The sequence below is a fragment of the Trachurus trachurus genome (genome assembly GCF_905171665.1).
Source record: "Trachurus trachurus genome assembly, chromosome: 1".
Taxonomy (NCBI): domain Eukaryota; kingdom Metazoa; phylum Chordata; class Actinopteri; order Carangiformes; family Carangidae; genus Trachurus; species Trachurus trachurus.
This window is the reverse complement of record NC_139891.1, coordinates 27,945,873-27,967,413: the sequence shown is the minus strand read 5'-3', so window position 1 is coordinate 27,967,413 and position 21,541 is coordinate 27,945,873. Positions and strand designations below refer to the sequence as shown.

Here is a 21,541-nt window from a genome sequence, read left to right as displayed (position 1 = left end):
GGTATCGGTAGAGATATTTATAGGCAGTGTTCTAAGCAATATGCTCAAGCTAATACGCTCCTTTGTAGGTTTAGTATGTGCTCAGTCAACACGTTCTCACCCCCAGTGCGTCAACAGCCTGACGAACGGTCACTGTCCCTCCTCGTCACATGCCTGACTCATTAGGTGCCCGTTTTTCGTCAGGTTTTGACGCGCTCGGCTTTCAGTTGATTCCAATGCAGTTCCCTTCGCGGCGATATGTGACGCTCAGAGCAAGTGATCCAGCCGACCCGGCTGGCGGCTGCGGCACTGACGGACGCTGTGAGCAGAGGAAAACTTTTTTTTTTTTTTTTTTTTTTTTTTTAACTTTTCCTTAAATCTTTATTGAACCTGATGCTGCTGTGTCTGACGTAGCTTTCGGCAAGGACGTCCTTTCGGTTATTTATTTATTTATTTATTTATTTAGTGATCATGGTGTTTGGTGCAGAATAATCAATCAATCAATAAATAAATAAATTACGTCCTTGTCGGAAGCTGCGTCAGACCAGGAGGGGGGGGGGGGGTTGTGGATTCTACAGGTGAAGACCACTTCCGCGTTCAAAAAGCTGCTCTGTTTAATCAATATTCTGAAGAAAGATCTGATTATTAGCCATAACGCTGTAACCATCCAAGGAAGACTGTGTAACAATATTATGTGCTTCTGCTGAGTCCAAAAGCCCTGTGTAATATCAACTTTATTTTAAGAAAACACGCTTTGTTTCCAATGTCATATCACAGTGAAGCACTACATTACCCATAATCCTCATATTTATCAGCGACGTGTCTGATTGGTTGAGCTTGCTGTTATCAGCAAATGAAAAAATAAAACAAATTGAGCTTATATTATTTTCTTAGTAACTAAAAGGTCTTAACATCTTTTTTGTTTTCAACATTGAATAAAAAAACGGTGCTATATTGTTAAAATTCAACAATAAAGTGCATAAAAGTTGGCTTGACTTCTTTCTTTTTTTCTTTTTTTTCATAATTTTCACCAGCATCTTTCTGGTCCACATCACATCACATTTATTGTAATTTTTAATTCAATGAGTGACATTTTATTTTTTATCTGAAAAACATTATTATGAATTCAAGGGTCAGAGGTCACTGATTAGTGTTAAATTTAACCTTTTTGACCCTGTTTCCTTGAATAAATCACTAAGACTTTGATGCGGGAAGCTGAGATTTTGATTTGATTTTGTTCAGAGCACTAGGGACAAAGTTTCTGTAGAATTTCAGACCTGTCGGACGTCCAGAAGGGTCACAGCTGACTGTCCAGGCTCGTTTCTCGGCCTTCAAAGCCTAGATTTAGAAGCCTTTTGTCTAATAACGTCTACATCCTTGGGGTTATAAGGCTGAAAGTTTCATGCATTTGTCCGGGGCCTAAGGCCATCCACCATGTGCAATTTCAAACCCGTGCGACCTTCACAAGTGTCAAAGGTCGCTGATCTGTGACCTTTTTGACCCTGTTTCCTTGAATAAAACACCAAGACTTTGATGCAGGAAGATGAGCTTTTAATATGTGGTCCAGAATGTCTAGTAGATTGTGTGTGCAAAAGATTCAGAGCTCTGTGACATTCAGAAGGGTCACAAATAGCCAAAAAGCAATGCTCCTTTCTCTGACCTCATATTAAAGGAGAAATGCAATTCTTTAATAGCTTCCAGATGCTTTGGCCTATCAGGCTGAATTTTTAGCTAAAGGAGCTGGTGTACGATCAGGAAGTAGGGGAGCTGTGCATAAAGCCAATTGGTAAGTGTCAAAAGTCACAGGGGTCAAACATCAAAGTGAATCCAGCCATTCCTGCTTTTTCTCAACAAAACATACACGCTTTAAGTTATCATCATGAAATATTAATAGGTTGTATATCAGAGAGTCCTCTATCAGAATATTTTGGTCCCGTTGCTCTAGGGGCCCCAGGGGGCCCCAGGGGGCCACTTGGCTTTCCCATGCTCCCACAGAGTTGGGTCTCGGGGTGATGGATAAGGGCCTCACCATGAGTCCACAGGCCAAGTTTCAAGTGATTTGGTCGGTTTCTATGGGAACAGCGGCCTCAAGGATACAGAGGAATGCGACTGTTTGAAGCCCCGCCTCTCGAAAAGTAATGGCTCGATCAGGACCAAACACACATCTACGCGTTCGTCTTGGGCCCCCGAACCATATATTACGAAATCAGAACTGTACGACTTTTGGAAATGTGTTTTGTCTATTTCGGCTTTTCAGACTCAGAGTCTGTCAGACTTAAAGCGTGAGAGACCCTCTTAGTCAGAAAAGCCAAAATAGACAAAACACATTTCCAAAAGTCGTACAGTTCTGATTTCGTAATATATGGTTCGGGGGCCCAAGACGAACGCGTAGATGTGTGTTTGGTCCTGATCGAGCCATTACTTTTCGAGAGGCGGGGCTTCAAACAGTCGCATTCCTCTGTATCCTTGAGGCCACTGTTCCCATAGAAACCGACCAAATCACTTGAAACTTGGCCTGTGGACTCATGGTGAGGCCCTTATCCATCACCCCGAGACCCAACTCTGTGGGAGCATGGGAAAGCCAAGTGGCCCCCCGGGGCCCCCTGGGGCCCCTAGAGCAACGGGACCAAAATATTCTGATAGAGGACTCTCTGATATACAACCTATTAATATTTCATGATGATAACTTAAAGCGTGTATGTTTTGTTGAGAAAAAGCAGGAATGGCTGGATTCACTTTGATGTTTGACCCCTGTGACCTTTGACACTTACCAATTGGCTTTATGCACAGCTCCCCTACTTCCTGATCGTACACCAGCTCCTTTAGCTAAAAATTCAGCCTGATAGGCCAAAGCATCTGGAAGCTATTAAAGAATTGCATTTCTCCTTTAATATGAGGTCAGAGAAAGGAGTATTGCTTTTTGGCTATTTGTGACCCTTCTGAATGTCACAGAGCTCTGAATCTTTTGCACACACAATCTACTAGACATTCTGGACCACATATTAAAAGCTCATCTTCCTGCATCAAAGTCTTGGTGTTTTATTCAAGGAAACGGGGTCAAAAAGGTCACAGATCAGCGACCTTTGACACTTGTGAAGGTCGCACGGGTTTGAAATTGCACATGGTGGATGGCCTTAGGCCCCGGACAAATGCATGAAACTTTCAGCCTTATAACCCCAAGGATGTAGACGTTATTAGACAAAAGGCTTCTAAATCTAGGCTTTGAAGGCCGAGAAACGAGCCTGGACAGTCAGCTGTGACCCTTCTGGACGTCCGACAGGTCTGAAATTCTACAGAAACTTTGTCCCTAGTGCTCTGAACAAAATCAAATCAAAATCTCAGCTTCCCGCATCAAAGTCTTAGTGATTTATTCAAGGAAACAGGGTCAAAAAGGTTAAATTTAACACTAATCAGTGACCTCTGACCCTTGAATTCATAATAATGTTTTTCAGATAAAAAATAAAATGTCACTCATTGAATTAAAAATTACAATAAATGTGATGTGATGTGGACCAGAAAGATGCTGGTGAAAATTATGAAAAAAAAGAAAAAAAGAAAGAAGTCAAGCCAACTTTTATGCACTTTATTGTTGAATTTTAACAATATAGCACCCTTTTTTTATTCAATGTTGAAAACAAAAAAGATGTTAAGACCTTTTAGTTACTAAGAAAATAATATAAGCTCAATTTGTTTTATTTTTTCATTTGCTGATAACAGCAAGCTCAACCAATCAGACACGTCGCTGATAAATATGAGGATTATGGGTAATGTAGTGCTTCACTGTGATATGACATTGGAAACAAAGCGTGATTTCTTAAAATAAAGTTGATATTACACAGGGCTTTTGGACTCAGCAGAAGCACATAATATTGTTACACAGTCTTCCTTGGATGGTTACAGCGTTATGGCTAATAATCAGATCTTTCTTCAGAATATTGATTAAACAGAGCAGCTTTTTGAACGCGGAAGTGGTCTTCACCTGTAGAATCCACAACCCCCCCCCTCCTGGTCTGACGCAGCTTCCGACAAGGACGTAATTTATTTATTTATTGATTGATTATTCTGCACCAAACACCATGATCACTAAATAAATAAATAAATAAATAACCGAAAGGACGTCCTTGCCGAAAGCTACGTCAGACACAGCAGCATCAGGTTCAATAAAGATTTAAGGAAAAGTAAAAAAAAAAAAAAAAAAAAAAAAGTTTTCCTCTGCTCACAGCGTCTGTCAGTGCCGCAGCCGGTCGGCTGGATCACTTGCTCTGAGCGTCACATATCGCCGCGAAGGGAACTGCATTGGAATCAACTGAAAGCCGAGCGCGTCAAAACCTGACGAAAAACGGGCACCTAATGAGTCAGGCATGTGACGAGGAGGGACAGTGACCGTTCGTCAGGCTGTTGACGCACTGGGGGTGAGAACGTGTTGGCTCAGTTGATGTTAAATGTTCCCTGTTTAGATCTTTCTGTACACCTATGTATACAGTTCACCTCTGGTGTAGCTATAAGAAAAGCAGCATGCGGCGGCTCATAGTGTCCTACAATGATGGACTGAGGTTGTTGCTTCAGGTGCCCAGGTGGCACAGTGTGAGCCAACTCTTTGTTTATTTAAATGTACCCAATTGTGAAGCACTCATGTATGGTTTTATGTGCTGCCTGGATGACTCGGGGAACAGCATTATTGGGGCTTTAGCTGCTATAGGTATTCATCCAGGCTTAGAAAACACTGGTGGGATAGCCTGCTAATGAATTATGTGGAGAGTTGATTCTCTATCTGTGTGTCTGTCTTTTTCTCTCTCTCCTTCTTAAATCTGTTTTATCATGTTTGTTGTTTCCTTTCCTTACTTTTAACAATGAGCCAGATGAAGGCTGAATGTTACACTGTGGACAAACAGGCTAAAAAAATATTTTTTGTGAATTCTGTAAAAAATAATTTCAGAAAATAGAATAATTGGGCAGTTTCACTTATTTCACTACAAACAAATTTATTTTAGCTGGATTAACTGCAATTTATTTCCCCCCGTTCCAAATGGAAATTACATTTTGACTCTTCTGTTTCTAGGGGACAGTTTATCATTCGCTGACTCCATGAAGTTCACCACCTACAGTATGACAAAGACCAGGATGTGTGGGATATAAACTGTGCTCAGTATTATCTTGGTGGATTCTGGTACGGCGGCTGCCACAGCACAAACCCCAACAGCCTGTAGACAATACCTGTCAAATATCATTGAGTCCAATCGTCAAAACCCACTGAAATATCATCCAATTTAATAAAGGATTAATGCTTATTATGTAAAAATTTTCACTTTTCACACTGATCTACCACCGTTAACTGAGTATTTTGGGGTTTGGACCCAGTGGTCACACAAAGCAATGCATTTTAAGTGACATGGGAACAATAAACTTTTGTTCAGCTAGCTAGTTTTTCACTATGTTAAACAGTTTTAGTTTGTTACCATGGAGTATTAGGGCCACGTTGACAGTGATTTTAAATTGGATCAGCAAATTAGTGCTGTAGTGAAGTCCAGCTTCTTTCAGATTAGGCAGCTGGCAAAGGTGAAGCCTTTCCTCACACAAAAGCACTTTGAGACAGTGATCCACGCCTTTATAACATCTCGGCTGGATTACTGCAATGCACTTTGTTTTGGAGTCAGTCAGTCCTCCCTCGCACGTCTCCAGCTGGTGCAAAATGCAGCCGCTCGCCTCCTAACTGGAGCACGTAAGAGGGAGCATATAACTCCCACCCTGGCCTCCCTCCACTGGCTGCCTCTGCACTTTACAGTCCATTTTAAGATCTTTTATTTGTTTTTAAGTCTTTAAATGGTCTGGCCCCCCCTTCCCTCTCTGAGCTCCTTCAACCCTACGCTCCTGCTCGGTGCCTCAGGTCAGCTGACCTGCTGCTCCTGGAGGTACCGAGGTCCAGACCGAAGCTCAGAGGGGACAGAGCTTTCTCCACTGCTGCTCCAAGATTATGGAACGAGCTACCGTTGCACATCAGACAAGTCTCCTCACTGTCCATTTTAAAACTAGTCTTAAAACCCATTTTTACTCCCTGGCTTTCAACTCTGCATGAGACTCTGCTCTTGTTTTAGGGTTTTATGGTTTGCTTTAATTAGGTTTTTTTTTTATTGTTTCTAATTGCTTTTAAAAACAATTTAACAAATATTCTACTGTCTGTTTTATTTATTTTATTGCTTTTAATTGTTTTATGTCTCTATGTACAGCACTTTGTTTTCAACTATGGTTGTTTTAAAGTGCTATATAAATAAAGATGGGTTGAGAGTTGAGTACGCACCTGATGGTGTTGCATATGGAAGTTTCCAAATCATATGACCCACATCTAAAGGCTATAACTCCCTTAAAGCAGAAGTAAGCGCTCCGGTCGTTTTCGCTAATGCTGCGTTCCAGGCAGGCTTTTGAAATCGTAAATTACAGCTTCAAGTCACAACTTATGATTTTGTAGCGTTCCAGGCAACCCACTCCTGTTTTTCCGACCTGTTTTACCTGTGAAAGTCACTATAACGGCCACTCGTAACTTCCGACCGGTGAACTCGTACCAGATCAAACTGGTACAACTTCACAGGTCGGAAAAACACGAGTTACGAGTTTCCTTGAACGCACCATAACAGTCCTCGTCCCTACGTCACCACATTCTAGGCGTCACTTGGCTGCACACACAGCCCTGCATGCCGTTCTCTCTCCTCATTGGATAAAAACTGTAGGATACGATAAATGTTTTCTCCTCGGCTCAGAGCAGAGCAGAGTGACTGAGAGACCCGTGTTTCAGTCCAAACACTCTATAAGTGATTGCTGTCGGAAGATATAACTATTTAAGACTTATATTAACACAAATATATTACTTAATTCTGCTTTAAGACCATCAGCATGAAAATCAGATCAGTCACTAAGTATCCATGCACTTATTGATCTGATCAGCTGTAGATCAATGAGATTTTCACGCCCTCCATCAGGGTTGGAGAGCTGGGATGTTCGGGCATATAATCACTAGTCCGACTGGACTTAATGTCAACAATAACCTCTGAATCAAAATCATCATAAAATGTGTTTTTTTTTCTTTCTCACTCATCTTGTTTCAAAATCACTGTCAGACATGATAACTCTGTTGAACAGGTGCATGCACTTCCTATGTTTTTATACCAGATGCATTTAAATTCAGTTTCCTGAATTTTTTTTTTCATATCAAAAATTGTACTTAGTGATTATTGTTTGCGATTGATGCTGATCTGAGTGATTATCAAATAAATACACTTGATTGTTTTAACTTCAATGTTGTAATTTTTTAGTATCAGTTTTATTCCTCAGTGTAGAAAATGAACTCACTGTTATTTATAAGGAGTTCATTTGTTTCCTCTATTTTTCTCAACTGGCCATACATGCTAATAATTGTTAGCACTACATACAAATAAAGATGAGACTGATTGGAACATCTTTAGACTCTCAAGTCATGAACTGGAGTGTTGGATAAATGAAAAATTTGAGCAGATGATGGTGCTGGAGGAGAAGTCATGTGACCATCAGAGTCATCACAGTTCATCCTGTTTGGATCATGTGTCTAAAGTTCACAACACTAACTTCATAGCGGCACTAAAGGATTAAAATTATAATGATTTGACATCTGGTTACCATGAATATCTGTCCAAAGTTTGGTATCAGTAATATAAGTCTAAACTTTAGGCTACAATGTCTCTTTTAAATATTTTATTTTTTACCTTTGTTGTTTTTCATCTGCTGCTGTAACAAGTCAATTTTCCACCTCAAGCTGTATCTTCAAAATAAAGCTAATAATAATTTCCCGACCCTGCTCCTCCTCAACCTTCTCCTCTTCCTCCTCCTCATTCACTGTTGGAGAAAAAATTAGGATCCAAAACAGGGCTAGTTGTGATCGAGGATCTTTATTTCCCACATTCAATGATACAAATGAAAGTATCCAAAAGTGTTCAAAAAGTCAGAAAAATACTCATCAAAGCGTCAATATAACTTCACAAAAATGATTAGAAAAGATGGAGACGAAGTTCAGTGCATTAGAGTTTACACCAAAAAAAATGGACATAAACCCGAGCCTGTCCCGGACCAGACTAAACTTCTTATCTCTGTGACTTTGTTTTTATACTGTACTGTAAAAGCCCTGCCTTCTTATTAAAATGAGAGGTGAACATGACACTTCTTCCCCAGTGTACGCCCTGTGATTTGTCCAGATGCCATGTTGCGATCTTTCATCAACATAATCTCCACCCTCTACGGCGACTGTATCACATTTTGCCACGTAGCGAGTTCACCCAAGTTCAGCGTCTTTGGCACCACTCTATCTTGCCGGTGGCCGTTATCTACATTGCCCGACCTTGACTCCCCCTGCAGGTGGCTGCACACGCGAACTTACGGTGCTTTCCCACGCTTTGCACTCATCTCACCTCACTTTTTCAGAACTTTTCCCTTTTTCACGCAACATTCCCCCCTGATAGACTTGAAAGTCTCATTAATGTAAAAATTACATATAATGCATGATTACAGCAGATGGTAATGACAAGACAATCAGTAGGTAAAGAGTTTCAGAAGGTCAGAACAAGTAGGAGTTTTTTTTTAGCAATTTATCATTGTGTTTAACAGAATCAGTTGTATACTTAAAATCAGAAACTAAAAAATACTAAAAACTAAAAGTATGTATTATATGAGTCAGACAGCATTTAGTTGCAACCCATAGCATTAAAATACTAAACATCCTCAATGGTGCTCAACTTAAATTGCAATGTATTTAACCACAAAGATGAATACTATAAGTTTTACAGTTAACAGATAGGCTAAACATCTGTCTCCTTCAAATATGGTTGTTGGCAAATTGTTTATATGTTATTGCTACACTTTATTTTGCAGGTTGCCGTTATCTACGTTGCCTGACCTTCACTCCCCCTGCAGGTGGCTGCACACGCGAACTTAACAGAGCTTTCCCACGCTTCACACTCACCCCTTCCTTCTCTATCATGCTTTTCCTTTTTTTTTTAACCCAACATAACCTGTATAAAAACAGGACCACAGCAGACATCTCCACTTTCGAGTCTCCAACCTTTCAGAGTTCTTCTCATCACCTCTGCGACAGCGACATGGGTCTTTGGGTAAGTTGAGCAGCTGACTCTCTCACATTTAATTTACACTAAATATTGTGTGTATCTGTTTTTGTGTACGTAGTTTCTGTTTCATCCTGATGCAAATGCAAATTACTGAATCAGGAGAAAGTTTGTCTAAAATATCAACCATTGCATTAATGCTTATTTTGTAAATATTTTTTCCACAGTGATCAACTGTGCCATACTGTAGTTAACTGAATATTTTGGGGTTTGGACCCAGTGGTCACACAAAGCAACACTATAGGTCACCATGGAAACTATCAACTTTTGTTTAGCTAGCTAGTTTTTCACTATGGTTAACTTGTTTATTACGAAGGAGTATTAGGGCCACGTTGAGGGGGAAAAAATCACAGACTTTGAGAACAAAGTCATAATTTTACTTGAAAAAAGTCATTATGTAATGACGCCGCATTTTGCAATAAAATTCTTAAACACAATATGTAATATTGTAAACCATTGTTGGTACATAATGCATAAAATTATTACATTTTCTTAATGCAACACCCGCATTTTGTAATAATTTGGTGCATTATGTAACAACTAATTAAAAAATGTGGCAAAGTTTATATTGCCTTCAAGAATTTTATGACAAAATATTTCAGATTATTACAAAATGTGGCAGATTTTTACATCATGAGAAGAACATTTTATACATTATTACAAAGTACAACAATGGTGACTCGTCAATCCTGATCCTTCTCGACTTGAGCGCTGCTTTTGACATGTTGGATCACACATAATGCTGAACCCCTAAATTAGTATATAAATAAAGTTCATTATCATATTATTATTGTCTACCCAGGTAACACTGTTAGTGGGGCTGCTGGTTTCGGTGGCATCGGACCAGAGCTACCTGCCCATTGACTGTGATGACGTGTATCGCCATGACAACACCAGCTCCAGTGGGGTGTACACCATCTACCCAGGAGGCCCCACCTCACCCCTGCACGTCCTCTGTGACATGGACACTGACGGGGGCAGATGGACCGTCAGTACACTACACCTCATATCTGATTAGAGTTCAGATTTGACGATGAGATTTAAAAGTCAATTTAAAAGTGGAGCCATTGATTTTAAAAAAAGTATTGTTTCAGTTTTCAACAAGTGTTGTGACTTCTCTCCTTTGAGACTTGAACTTAAATGATCATCATCTGATTCGTCAGTTGTCAGAGTTCACATCCTGTGACAGTTTTCTTCATTAAAAAATATATACATATATATAAGAAAAAAACATTAGTGTATTTAAGTAAATGAAAATGCCTGATTTTGTTGACCTGAAATGATATATTATGTTCTAATTAAATATAGCCTAATAATAACAAAACATTTTAAATTGTATTTTCTCATGAAGTAGCCCAAGTAAACAACATTTACAGCAGCAAACACTTGTTTTTAGAAAGACTGAGAAAGTTACCAGTGTCCATGTTGTATAATTTAGTTAGTCCATCACCGCAGCAGTTTGTTGTGATGATGTTCATATCAGGAATCTCTGTCACTTAAACATGTGACAGAGCACAGTGTGACAGAAAAATAAAAGACACTACAGCAACTGTGATTGCTGTTTACAGACCAGATAGTCATCAAACTCACCTGGCTCAGTTGAAATTTTTTTTTTGTTTTTCTTTATTTTCTATTTTTTAAGTGATCTCAAGTCCTGCTAATTGAATACAGTTTTATTTTTGGTTGACTGAATTGTTGTGATTCTCCCTTTCAGGTCTTTCAGAGGAGGTTGGATGGGAGTGAAAACTTCTACAGGCCATGGAAACATTACAAGAACGGATTTGGGAATGTAGCAGGGGAGCACTGGCTGGGTGAGTCCTAGAGGGAGAATTACAGGTATATTAAAGTATCTGTGGATTAAATATGCTCTCGTTACGCTGTTTTCAGTCACAACAGGCAGCAGATTTTACCAAATAAATAAGAAAAACTAAAAGAAGCTGCACAACCTGCAGCAGCAGCACATGTCAGTCAGACAGTCAGTGAGTGGCTGGTGAACACAGCGGAGCATTTAGCAGTGAAACTGAAAGTAGAGAAATATTATAGAGCCTTGGTGCAAGAGGTGAAGTGTAATCAGAGCTGTGTGTGTGTGTGTGTGTGTGTGTGTGTGTGTGTGTGTGTGTGTGTGTGTGTGTGTGTGTGTGTGTGTGTGTGTGTGTGTGTGTGTGTGTGTGTGTGTGTGTGTGTGTGTGTGTGTGTCCTCAGGTCTGGACAACATCTTCCTGCTGACGATGAGGAAGAAGAACGAGCTGCGGGTGGACATGGAGGACTTTGAGGGAGGGGAGGCCTTTGCTCAGTATTCGTCTTTCTTCGTCGACTCTGAGAGGGAAGGATATCAGCTGGATCTGGGCGGCTTCACAGGAGGAACGGCAGGTGAGGGTCACTTCAGTGGAAACGTTTCCTTTTCTTACTTTTAGGTATTCAACAATGAGCCAGGTGAAGGCTGAATGTTACACTGTTGATGAACAGGCTTAAAAAATACTACATGATTTCTGTGAATTCTGTAAAAATAATTTTAGAAAATAGAAAAATTTGGCACTTTCACTGAACAAACACATTTCCTTTAACTGGATTAACTACAATTTCTTTCCCCGTTCCAAATGGAAATTACATTTTGACTCTGTTGTTTCTAGGGGACAGTTTAACATACCACAACTCCATGAAGTTCACCACCTATGACAAAGACCAGGATACGCATGGGGGAGAATGTGCTCACTATAATCTTGGTGGATTCTGGTACAAAGACTGCCACAACGCAAACCCCAACGGCCTGTATGCACTTAAAGGTGTATGGGCCTGTGGAAGTTTCCCAATCCAATGGGTCACATGGAAAAGCTCCCTTAAGACCATCACCATGAAAATCAGATCAGTCGCTAAGTATCCATGCACTTATTGATCTGATCAGCTGTAGATCAATGAGATAATCACGCCCTCCATCAGGGTTAGAGAGCTGGGATGTTCGGGCATATAATCACTAGTCCGACTGGACTTAATGCCAACAATAACCTCTGTATCAAAATGATCATAAATGTCAATTTTTTGTTTCTTTCTCATTTATCTTGTTTCAAAATCACTGTCAGACATGATAACTCTGTTGAACAGGTGCATGCACTGATGTATTGAAATTCAGTTTCTTTGTTTTTTTCTGATTAAAAAAAATGTATTTCATGATTATTGTTTGTGATGCTGTTCTGAGTGATTATTAAATAAATAAACTTGATTGTTTTAACTCTGCTTTTATTTTTGAAGTTGTCGTTTTTTGTGTGTCAGTTTCATTCCTCGTAGAAAATTATCCCATAATGATTTTGTTTTTTTCCTGTGTTATTTTCAACTAGTAGTACATGTTAATTAGCATTAAATACAAATTAAAGATGAGGCTGATTCGAACATCTTTAGTTTCACAAGTCATGAACTGGAGTGTTGGATCAGTTTTATTCCGAGTTAAATTTTTCAGCCAGCAGTGCATGCTAATTCACGCTAATTCGCACTAAATGAACTTAGGTGTTGGATAAATTTTGAATTTGAGCAGATGATGGTGCTGGAGAAGTCATGTGATCATCAGAGTCGTCACAGTTCATCCTGTTTGGATCATGTGTCTAAAGTTCACAAAACTACTGTCAACCTCATGGTGGCACTCAAGGAAAAGTTATTATGATTTAACATCTGGGAACCATGAATATCTGTCCAAAGATTGGTATCAGTAATATAAGTCTAAACTTTAGGCTACAATGTCTCTTTTTTTTTTTCTTTTTTTTTACCTTTGTCGTTTTTCATTTGCTGCAAGTACATTTTCCATCAGTGGAATCAATAAAAAGTCTTGTATTATCTGCATTTATGATGGAAACAACCTCAAGCTTTACAGTATCTTCAAAACAAAGGTAATAATAATTTTCTAACCCTGCTCCTCCCCATCCTTCTCCTCTTCTTCTTCCCCCTCCTCCTCATATACATATAGCCTGTATAAAACATTTGTTTTAATGGCTGACCGGCTATAAAAAAAAAGGACAACAGCAGACATCTCCACTTTCAAGACACTTTTCCCTTCACCTCCTCTTTTTTAGGATATCAAGGATATCAGCTCGATCTGGGCGGCAGGTGAGGGTCACTTCAGTGGAAATGTTTCCTTTTCTTACTTTTAGGTATTCAACAATGAGCCGGGGGAAGGCTGAATGTTTCACTGTGGACAAACAGGCAAAAAAAAATACTACATGATTTTTGTGAATTCTGTAAAAAATAATTGCAGAAAATGGAAAAATTTGGCAGCTTCACTGATTTTACAACAAAGTAATTTATTTTAGTTGGATTAACTGCAATTTTTTTCTCCTCGTTCCAAACGGAAATTTCATTTTGATTCTGCTGTTGTTTCGGGGGGACAGTTTTTCATTCGCTGACTCCATGAATGTTCCATGTTCACCACCTACTGTGCTGTGCTCAGTATTATCTTGGTGGATTATGGTACGGCGGCCACCACAGCACAAACCCCAACGATCGTAGACAATACCTGTCAAATATCATTGAGTCCAGTCGTCAAAAACCACGAGTGCTATTTAATACCATTGGCACTGTTCTTAAGGCCTCACAACCTGTCAGCGTGGAGGCATCTCCTAAAATGTGCAATAGCTTCCTCCACTTCTTTATTGATAATAATAAAGTAATGCTACTGCGAGGGCTCTCATCTCAGCTCCTGCATCGGACTCTGTTCCTTGTTCTGGAGCTCCTATTAAGTTTGAGCCTGTGTCTCTGTCGTTTTTAGAAGATGTGGTTGGCCACATTAAGCCTTCAGGTTCTCCCCGTGATGCTGTCTCTCCTCGTCTCTTTAAAGAGGTTTTTCCTAGTATAGGGCCGTCAGTCCTGGCTATCATTAACAGCAGTCTGTCTTAAACATGCAGTGGTGCAGCCACTACTTAAGAAATCTGGCCTTGATCGCAGTGTGCTGGCCAATTTCAGACCCATCTCCAAGCTGCCTTTTATTCAAAAAATTTTGGAGAAAGTCGTTCATGCTCAGTTAAAGTCGTTTTCAGACGAGCATGATGTCCTGGAGGTCTTTCAGTCCGGCTTGAAAGCTCGGTATAGCACAGAGTCAGCTCTATTAAAAGTTTTTAATGACATCGTCCAGGCTTGTAACGCCGCATTATGACCCGGCCCATGCATGTATGTCCTCTGTGGTGGACCTTTTGTTCACCTGTATCTTCCTTAAGTATTTGGAGTTACCCTATCAAGCTCTATAGTATTCTGTAGAGGACATCCTGGGCTTTCCAGTGATGTGTCATGTGATGGGTTTGCATGGTGGGAACTTTACTTTTTTTCTCTATCAAGATGGCCGCCATACCAAAACACACATTTCATGGAGAGAGGAGGGGTAACACAAATATTTCTTATCTATTGCTATTTTTACCAGGATAATTATATATATTCTTGTTTATTAACATGTCAATAACAATATTATTACATCTGAAAACAGTTTCATAATTTCTGTTTTGAAATAACAGTCCTCTTATGAATGTCAACTGTAGTGGACACCAGGACCATTTTAATGTATTTAATGACTGCACATCGTTGTAGGAGAAAGAAGTGAAGCAGAGGGGATTCTAGTAGATAATAGAGAGAGATTCAGATTTGGAGCTGTCAGATGAGGAAAGGGATGGGGATGAGAATCAGCTATGACAGGGAAAGATGGTGATGAAGAAGGAGAGGAAGAAGATGTAGGAGAATCTGATGAGACAGACTCAGAGCCAGAAAGGGAGCAGGAAAGTCGTCATGCACTGTTGGCCAGACCAACTTGTAGGCTATGTTTTGTTTTGTTTTTGTTTCAGGTTGATGTATTTAAATCTGTTAGATTATTGCTGTACTATGTGTCACTATTGTTATTTGCAAATAGCCAAAAAATATATACTTATGAGGTTGGTCAGTAGGGAGTCAGATCACATCCATGACACTGGAATTAAATTACGGCATCAAAGGGATATTCTGGCACAAGTTTAACCCATGGTCTAATGCACCATCAGACCCAGTAGAACCCCACCTCCAGAGATCAAGTTTTCAGACTGCAAACTTCTCTAGTTGTAGTGACTTCAGCACAGCCAGATAGAAAAACACTGCTGTCTATGGAGCCACGAGCCAACGCCATTGAAAAAGCCACTGATAGCCACAAATAATGCTCAGAACAGCACCAAACTACATCAACAGTACAAACAGGGTCCCATCCCATAACACAAGGCATCAAACACCTGCTAGGTTTGACTGATTTCTATTGAAAAGAAACAAAAACACAACTCATCCACTCTCCTCCAGCTTCTTACTGATGCAGAATCCCTGACATGTCGATTACCAAATGCATCAATGTTCCTATCTGTCTTCCCTATCTATTTCTAACAATAACTAGATGTTGTTGTGTTTAAGTAAGTAGTTTAAGTGTTTAAGTTAGATATGCTTCTCAGTTAGTATTTGGGTTAGTTAATTAGTTAGTTCACTTGGTTATAGTATGGACCCTGTCGTTTTTACTTTGACTTTTGGCGAGGCTCAGCCATAGCAGGCCTACCAGATTGTGGTGAGCTCGAGAAAAAACTAAACATGGCCACATTAGCCTAACACTAAACCAGTGTGTCCCCTGTTTTCTCAACATAACACTAGCAGGTATTGACAGGGAAATGAACAGGTTGAGTTGCTAATACTGTCACAGTCAGCAAAGTGTGCGTGCATTTTTGGAACTAATTGTGACTCCTCACTTTTCAACTGCATTCGGTAATCGACTTGTTAGGGCTTCTGCATTAGCAAGAAGCAGCTGGAGGTGTGTGGGTTAGTATTTTTTATCTAATTAAATGTATTCTTGGGTTAATATCACTATTACACTACTATAATTATATTATTATAGTTATCTAAATTTAGTTGTATTTTCACACGGAAATCGACCTGTTGTCCTCTACAGTGGACATGCTGTAAAATTAAAATTAAAAATATATTTAAAAAAAATAAAGTTGTAAGGTGTTTTTTTAGGGCCAAACAGATAGGAAATCAAAAAAAAAAAGAAATTGTAAGACACTTTTTTTCTCTGGTTCTCAGGAGGATAATGCCGCATTATGTAATAATGTAATAAATCTTCACGTCATTATGTAATAACGCCGCATTTTGTAATAATCTGCCGCATTTTGTAATAAAAATCTTGAACGCAATATGTAATAAACTTTGCCGCATTTTGTAATAAGTTGTTACATTTTGCATCACTTATTACATATTACGGGTGTTGCACTTTTTATGAAGAAAATGTAATAATTTGGTGCATTATGTAATAAACCACCAAAATGGATGTCTTAATTAGAAAAAAACAAACATTAGGACCATCAGAACAACACTGACTTCAAGCATACCAGCATGCATGAATCATGAATTAATTTCTAAAACCAGTAGGACGGTCAAATCTAAATCAAATATAAGTGTATTCATTATAATAGGCTACCGCTTTCAGGGCAGGGCATCAAACAAATCACTGCAGAGCGCGAGCCTGGCACAGAGGTGCGCGCTCTGGCGCATCTGGCACAGTCGGTTAAGGGCGCCGAAAGGAAACTGCCTCCGCTCCGCGGCTATTTCGCGTCTGACGTCTATGTTAAGCGCACGTTTTTATTGATATTGTAGCGTCCGACCCAATGTAACTATACAACAACATAATACAAACTTTATCAGACAGCTCTCACTTCTTCCTCTGCTCCACCTCACTCACTCACTCACACGCACACAGGACCCTCACACTCACCTTTCAGTTGTGCAGTATTATTAATAATGATAATGAGTCCCATTGTTACCAAATGTTGAAAAACTGCAATAAAATAATAATTTCCTCCAACTATTATGAGAACAGTCATATGTCTGCCTTTGAACAGGGCCAACATTGATTTGTTTACTTATAGTTTGCTGGAGCTTTTTTTTTTCTTTAATTTTATATGGCCATGTAGGCTACTCCCATACAGTTTTTTGTGACATGTTGACTAAAAGGCATGGTCACGTGACTCTCTGTGTAAAAACATGACATCATAATACACACATGGCTAGAGGAGAGTTAAAAGACCATCATACTTTTTACTGGACCTCAATCGACCAAGGGAAAGTGGTATAATCTGATATTTTAGATCGGAGTTTTGAAAAAAGCGTCAAATCCTCCAGCCCTCTCCCTCACGTATTTTACCCGGGCGGCGATGCACCATTCTCGGGGAGCACTCTGGGAGGGTCCCCTCTCTGGTTCTCCGGGCCTGGAGCTTTTGGGACTGGTTCTCGTTTTACAGCTGCTGCTTGCAGATGATGATAATATTTCAATAATTTAAATGGATCAGCTGGGCAAATTTTGATGAAATGTTAAATCTGGTGAAAATCAGAGGCAAAATCACTTCCAGCATCATCAGCCCGATGAAATCCCACAGCTCGACCCCCCCCCCCCCCAGCTCGCCCCAGCTGCGGCTCCGGGGGCGGTGATCCCAGCCGCCCCTGCCGCTGCTGGAGCAGAACTGGACCCGGCCTGGAGCTCCAGTCGGACCGTGGTCTATGTCATCCCTCCACAGACGAACATGACCCGGGCGTATTATTGTCGGGGGGGGGGGGGGGGGGGGGGGGGGGGGGGGGGGGGGAGCGGAGGAGCAGCGTGACACGGGAGTCTGTTTTTTTCTAATTAAGACATCCATTTTGGTGGTTTATTACATAATGCACCAAATTATTACATTTTCTTCATAAAAAAGTGCAACACCCGGAATATGTAATAAGTGATGCAAAATGTAACAACTTATTACAAAATGCGGCAAAGTTTATTACATATTGCGTTCAAGATTTTTATTACAAAATGCGGCAGATTATTACAAAATGCGGCGTTATTACATAATGACGTGAAGATTTATTACATTATTACATAATGCGGCATTATTACATAATGCGGCGTTACAAGGCTAATTACTCTAGTGACCACGTAATTCTTCCTTCCTTTGACACTGTGGACCACAACACCTTAGTGGCTCGGTTACACCACCTAGTGGGTATTCGTGGTGCTGCTCTGGAGTGGTTAAAATCATATCTGGCTGACAGAAGCATGAGTGTAAGCCTTTGGAGTCCAGCTCTGCTCCACTGTATTTCTTGCCCCTGGGCTCCATCCTGAGAAAGCATGGGATCTCTTTTCATTTTTCTGTGTGTAAAGCACTTTGTGTTACATGGCTATGTAAGAAAGTGCTCTATAAATAAAGTTTGATTGATTGATAAATGTGCCACTGAAGGGAAAAAAATGCTTTCTCCCTCACACCACTTATGTCATGACTTGAAGACATCAAAGCCTGGGTGGCCTTGAACTTTTTAAATTTTAATGAAATAAAAAAACAGACGTGATGCTATATGCTATAGCAGAGTCATGGCCGCCCTACTCACTGTACGAAATAGAGACATTTAAGCAATATCACACGAGAGGGAGTGCTGTTGTACTGTATATCAGCACGGCTGTGATTCGGTCGTAGGCACGAGGCCGCAGGCCGAGTGCCGCAGATAATCACACCGTGCTGATACAGTACAACAGCACGACCTCGAGTGTGATATTGCTTTTATACAACAGTGCTACGAGCGCATTTTTAGAACAGTAATAAACTACAAGAGATTATGATTTGTTTGTTTATTTAATCATTTATTTGGCTCCGCCAACAGAAATAGTTCCGCAACTGGAAGGGAGACAAGGCTGTTGCCAGGCAACACATAAACATTTCATACTAGCTTGCTACTAGCTACGAGCTGCTTCCAGTGCTGGTTCTGGTTCTGAGCCCGTGTCTGATTAGCACCGGAGCAACAGGACCAGCGTGAAGACACAGAGACGTTATCGATACCATATTACATTTGTTTATCTGCTATGTAATCAATATAAACACAGTTGAAGCTAAGTAGCTGAGCTACGTGGCTAACAACAGCTAACACTAATATCAAAACACATCACCGTCGAAACATAGTTGCCCCCGCGGCGATTTTTTCCCCAGCCGGGTTTAGTGGAGATTTATCGCCAATTAGACGGACCAGGTCAGGTCCAGGTTTTAATGTTCAGGTCTGTTTATAACTGTAGCAGCAGCAGCAGCAGCAGCAGCAGAGAGATGGGGCAGCTCCTGTATGGGGAGCGTGGCTCTGACTTAGCTCATAATACATCCATGCTTAGCTCCTGTCCAGCTGAACAGCGGAGTGATTATGTCTGTGAAAAGTCCCAGTGCTGTTATACTGTATATCAGCACTATGGAATGTCTCGTTGTCCAATCAAATTGCTCGGTTGGGACCGGTCGGAACTAACTGTTGTATAATAGGCTAATATATAAACCTGTGTATTATTTGAATAGCTATTTATTATGTGGCACTGGGCCAAGTTTAATATAATACACAATTTCTTAATATAGTAGGGGTCCCTGCTCCATCTCTCCATCAGGTCGGGGGTCCTTGGCCTGAAAAACGTTGAAGAACCCTGATGTAAATATTTTCAACTTTCACACTGATCTACCACAGTTAACTGAGTATTTGGGGGTTTGGACCCAGTGGTCACACAAAGCAATGCATTTTAAGTGACATGGGAACAATCAACTTTTGTTCAGCCAGCTAGTTTTTCACTGTGTTAAACAGTTTTAGTTTGTTACCATGGAGTATTAGGGCCACATTGACAGTGATTTTAAATTGGATCTGCAAATTAGTGCTGTAGTGAAGTCCAGCTTCTTTCAAGTTAGGCAGCCGGCAAAGGTGAAGCCTTTCCTCGCACTAAAGCACTTTGAGACAGTGATCCACGTCTTTATAACATCTCGGCTGGATTACTGCAATGCACTTTGTTTTGGAGTCAGTCAGTCCTCCCTCGCACGTCTCCAGCTGGTGCAAAATGCAGCCGCTCGCCTCCTAACTGGAGCACGTAAGAGGGAGCATATAACTCCCACCCTGGCCTCCCTCCACTGGCTGCCTGTGCACTTTACAGTCCATTTTAAGATCTTTTATTTGTTTTTAAGTCTTTAAATGGTCTGGCCCCCCCCTTCCCTCTCTGAGCTCCTTCAACCCTACGCTCCTGCTCGGTGCCTCAGGTCAGCTGACCTGCTGCTCCTGGAGGTACCGAGGTCCAGACGGAAGCTCAGAGGGGACAGAGCTTTCTCCACTGCTGCTCCAAGATTATGGAACGAGCTGCCGTTGCACATCAGACAAGTCTCCTCACTGTCCATTTTTAAAACTAGTCTTAAAACCCATTTTTACTCCCTGGCTTTCAACTCTGCATGAGACCCTGCTCTTGTTTTAGTGTTTTGTGGTTTGCTTTTATTAGTTGTTTTATTGTTTCTAATTGCTTTTAAAAACAATTTAACAAATATTCTACTGTCTGTTTTATTTATTTAATTGTTTTTAATTGTTTTATGTCTCTATGTACAGCACTTTGTTTTCAACTGTGGTTGTTTGAAAGTGCTATATAACTGAAGTTGAGTTGAGTTGAGAGTTGAGTACGCACCTGATGGTGTCGCATATGGAAGTGTCCAAATCCTATGGTACACATGGAAAGGCTAAAACTCCCTTAAGACTTTTACCGTGAAAATCAGATCAGTTGCTAAGTATCCATGAACTTATTGATCTGATCAGCTGTAGATCAATGAGATAATCACGCCCTCCATCAGGGTTGGAGAGCTGGGATGTTCGGGCATATAATCACTAGTCCGACTGGACTTAATGCCAACAATAACCTCTGAATCAAAATGTTCATAAAATGTTTTTTTTCTTTCCTATTCATCTTGTTTCAAAATCACTGTCAGACATGATAACTCTGTTGAACAGGTGCATGCACTTGCTTCCTATGTTTGTTTTTTTTATACCTGATGCATTTAAATTCAGTTTCCTGATTTTTTTTTTTCATATACAAAATTGTATTTAGTGATTATTGTTTGTGATTGATGCTGATCTGAGGGATTGTCAAATAAATACACTTGATTGTTTTGACTTCAATGTTGTCATTTTTTAATATCAGTTTTATTCCTCAGTGTAGAAAGTCACTGTTATTTATAAGGAGTTCATTTTTTCCTCTATTTTTCTCAACTGGCAGTAGCCTACATGCTAATAATTAGCACTAAATACAAATAAAGATGAGGCTGATTGGAACATATTTAGTTTCATAAGTCATGAACTGGAGTGTTGGATAAATGAAAGATTTGAGCAGATGATGATGCTGGAGGAGAAGTCATGTGATCATCAGAGTCATCACAGTTCATCCTGTTTGGATCATGTGTCTAAAGTTCACAACACTAACTTCATAGTGGCACTAAATGATTAAAATTATAATAATTTGACATCTGGGAACCATGAATATCTGTCCAAAGATTTATATCAGTAATATACTTCTAAACTTTAGGCTACAATGTCTCTTTTAAATATTTTATTTTTTACCTTTGTTGTTTTTCATCTGCTGCTGTAACAAG

General features: G+C 40.1%; 1 protein-coding gene across 1 annotated transcript; it reads left to right on the top strand.

The window, feature by feature from the left end:
- Nucleotides 1-9,095: 9,095 nt before the first annotated feature.
- On the top strand, nt 9,096-12,012 carry LOC310984821 (microfibril-associated glycoprotein 4-like; the record flags this gene model as incomplete). The annotated part of the gene is made up of 5 exons (XM_083970146.1): nt 9,096-9,107; nt 9,922-10,107; nt 10,834-10,930; nt 11,322-11,489; nt 11,750-12,012. The coding sequence occupies 5 exons, from the start codon at nt 9,096-9,098 to the stop codon at nt 12,010-12,012; spliced, it is 726 nt and encodes a 241-aa protein (XP_083826272.1).
- Nucleotides 12,013-21,541: the final 9,529 nt, after the last annotated feature.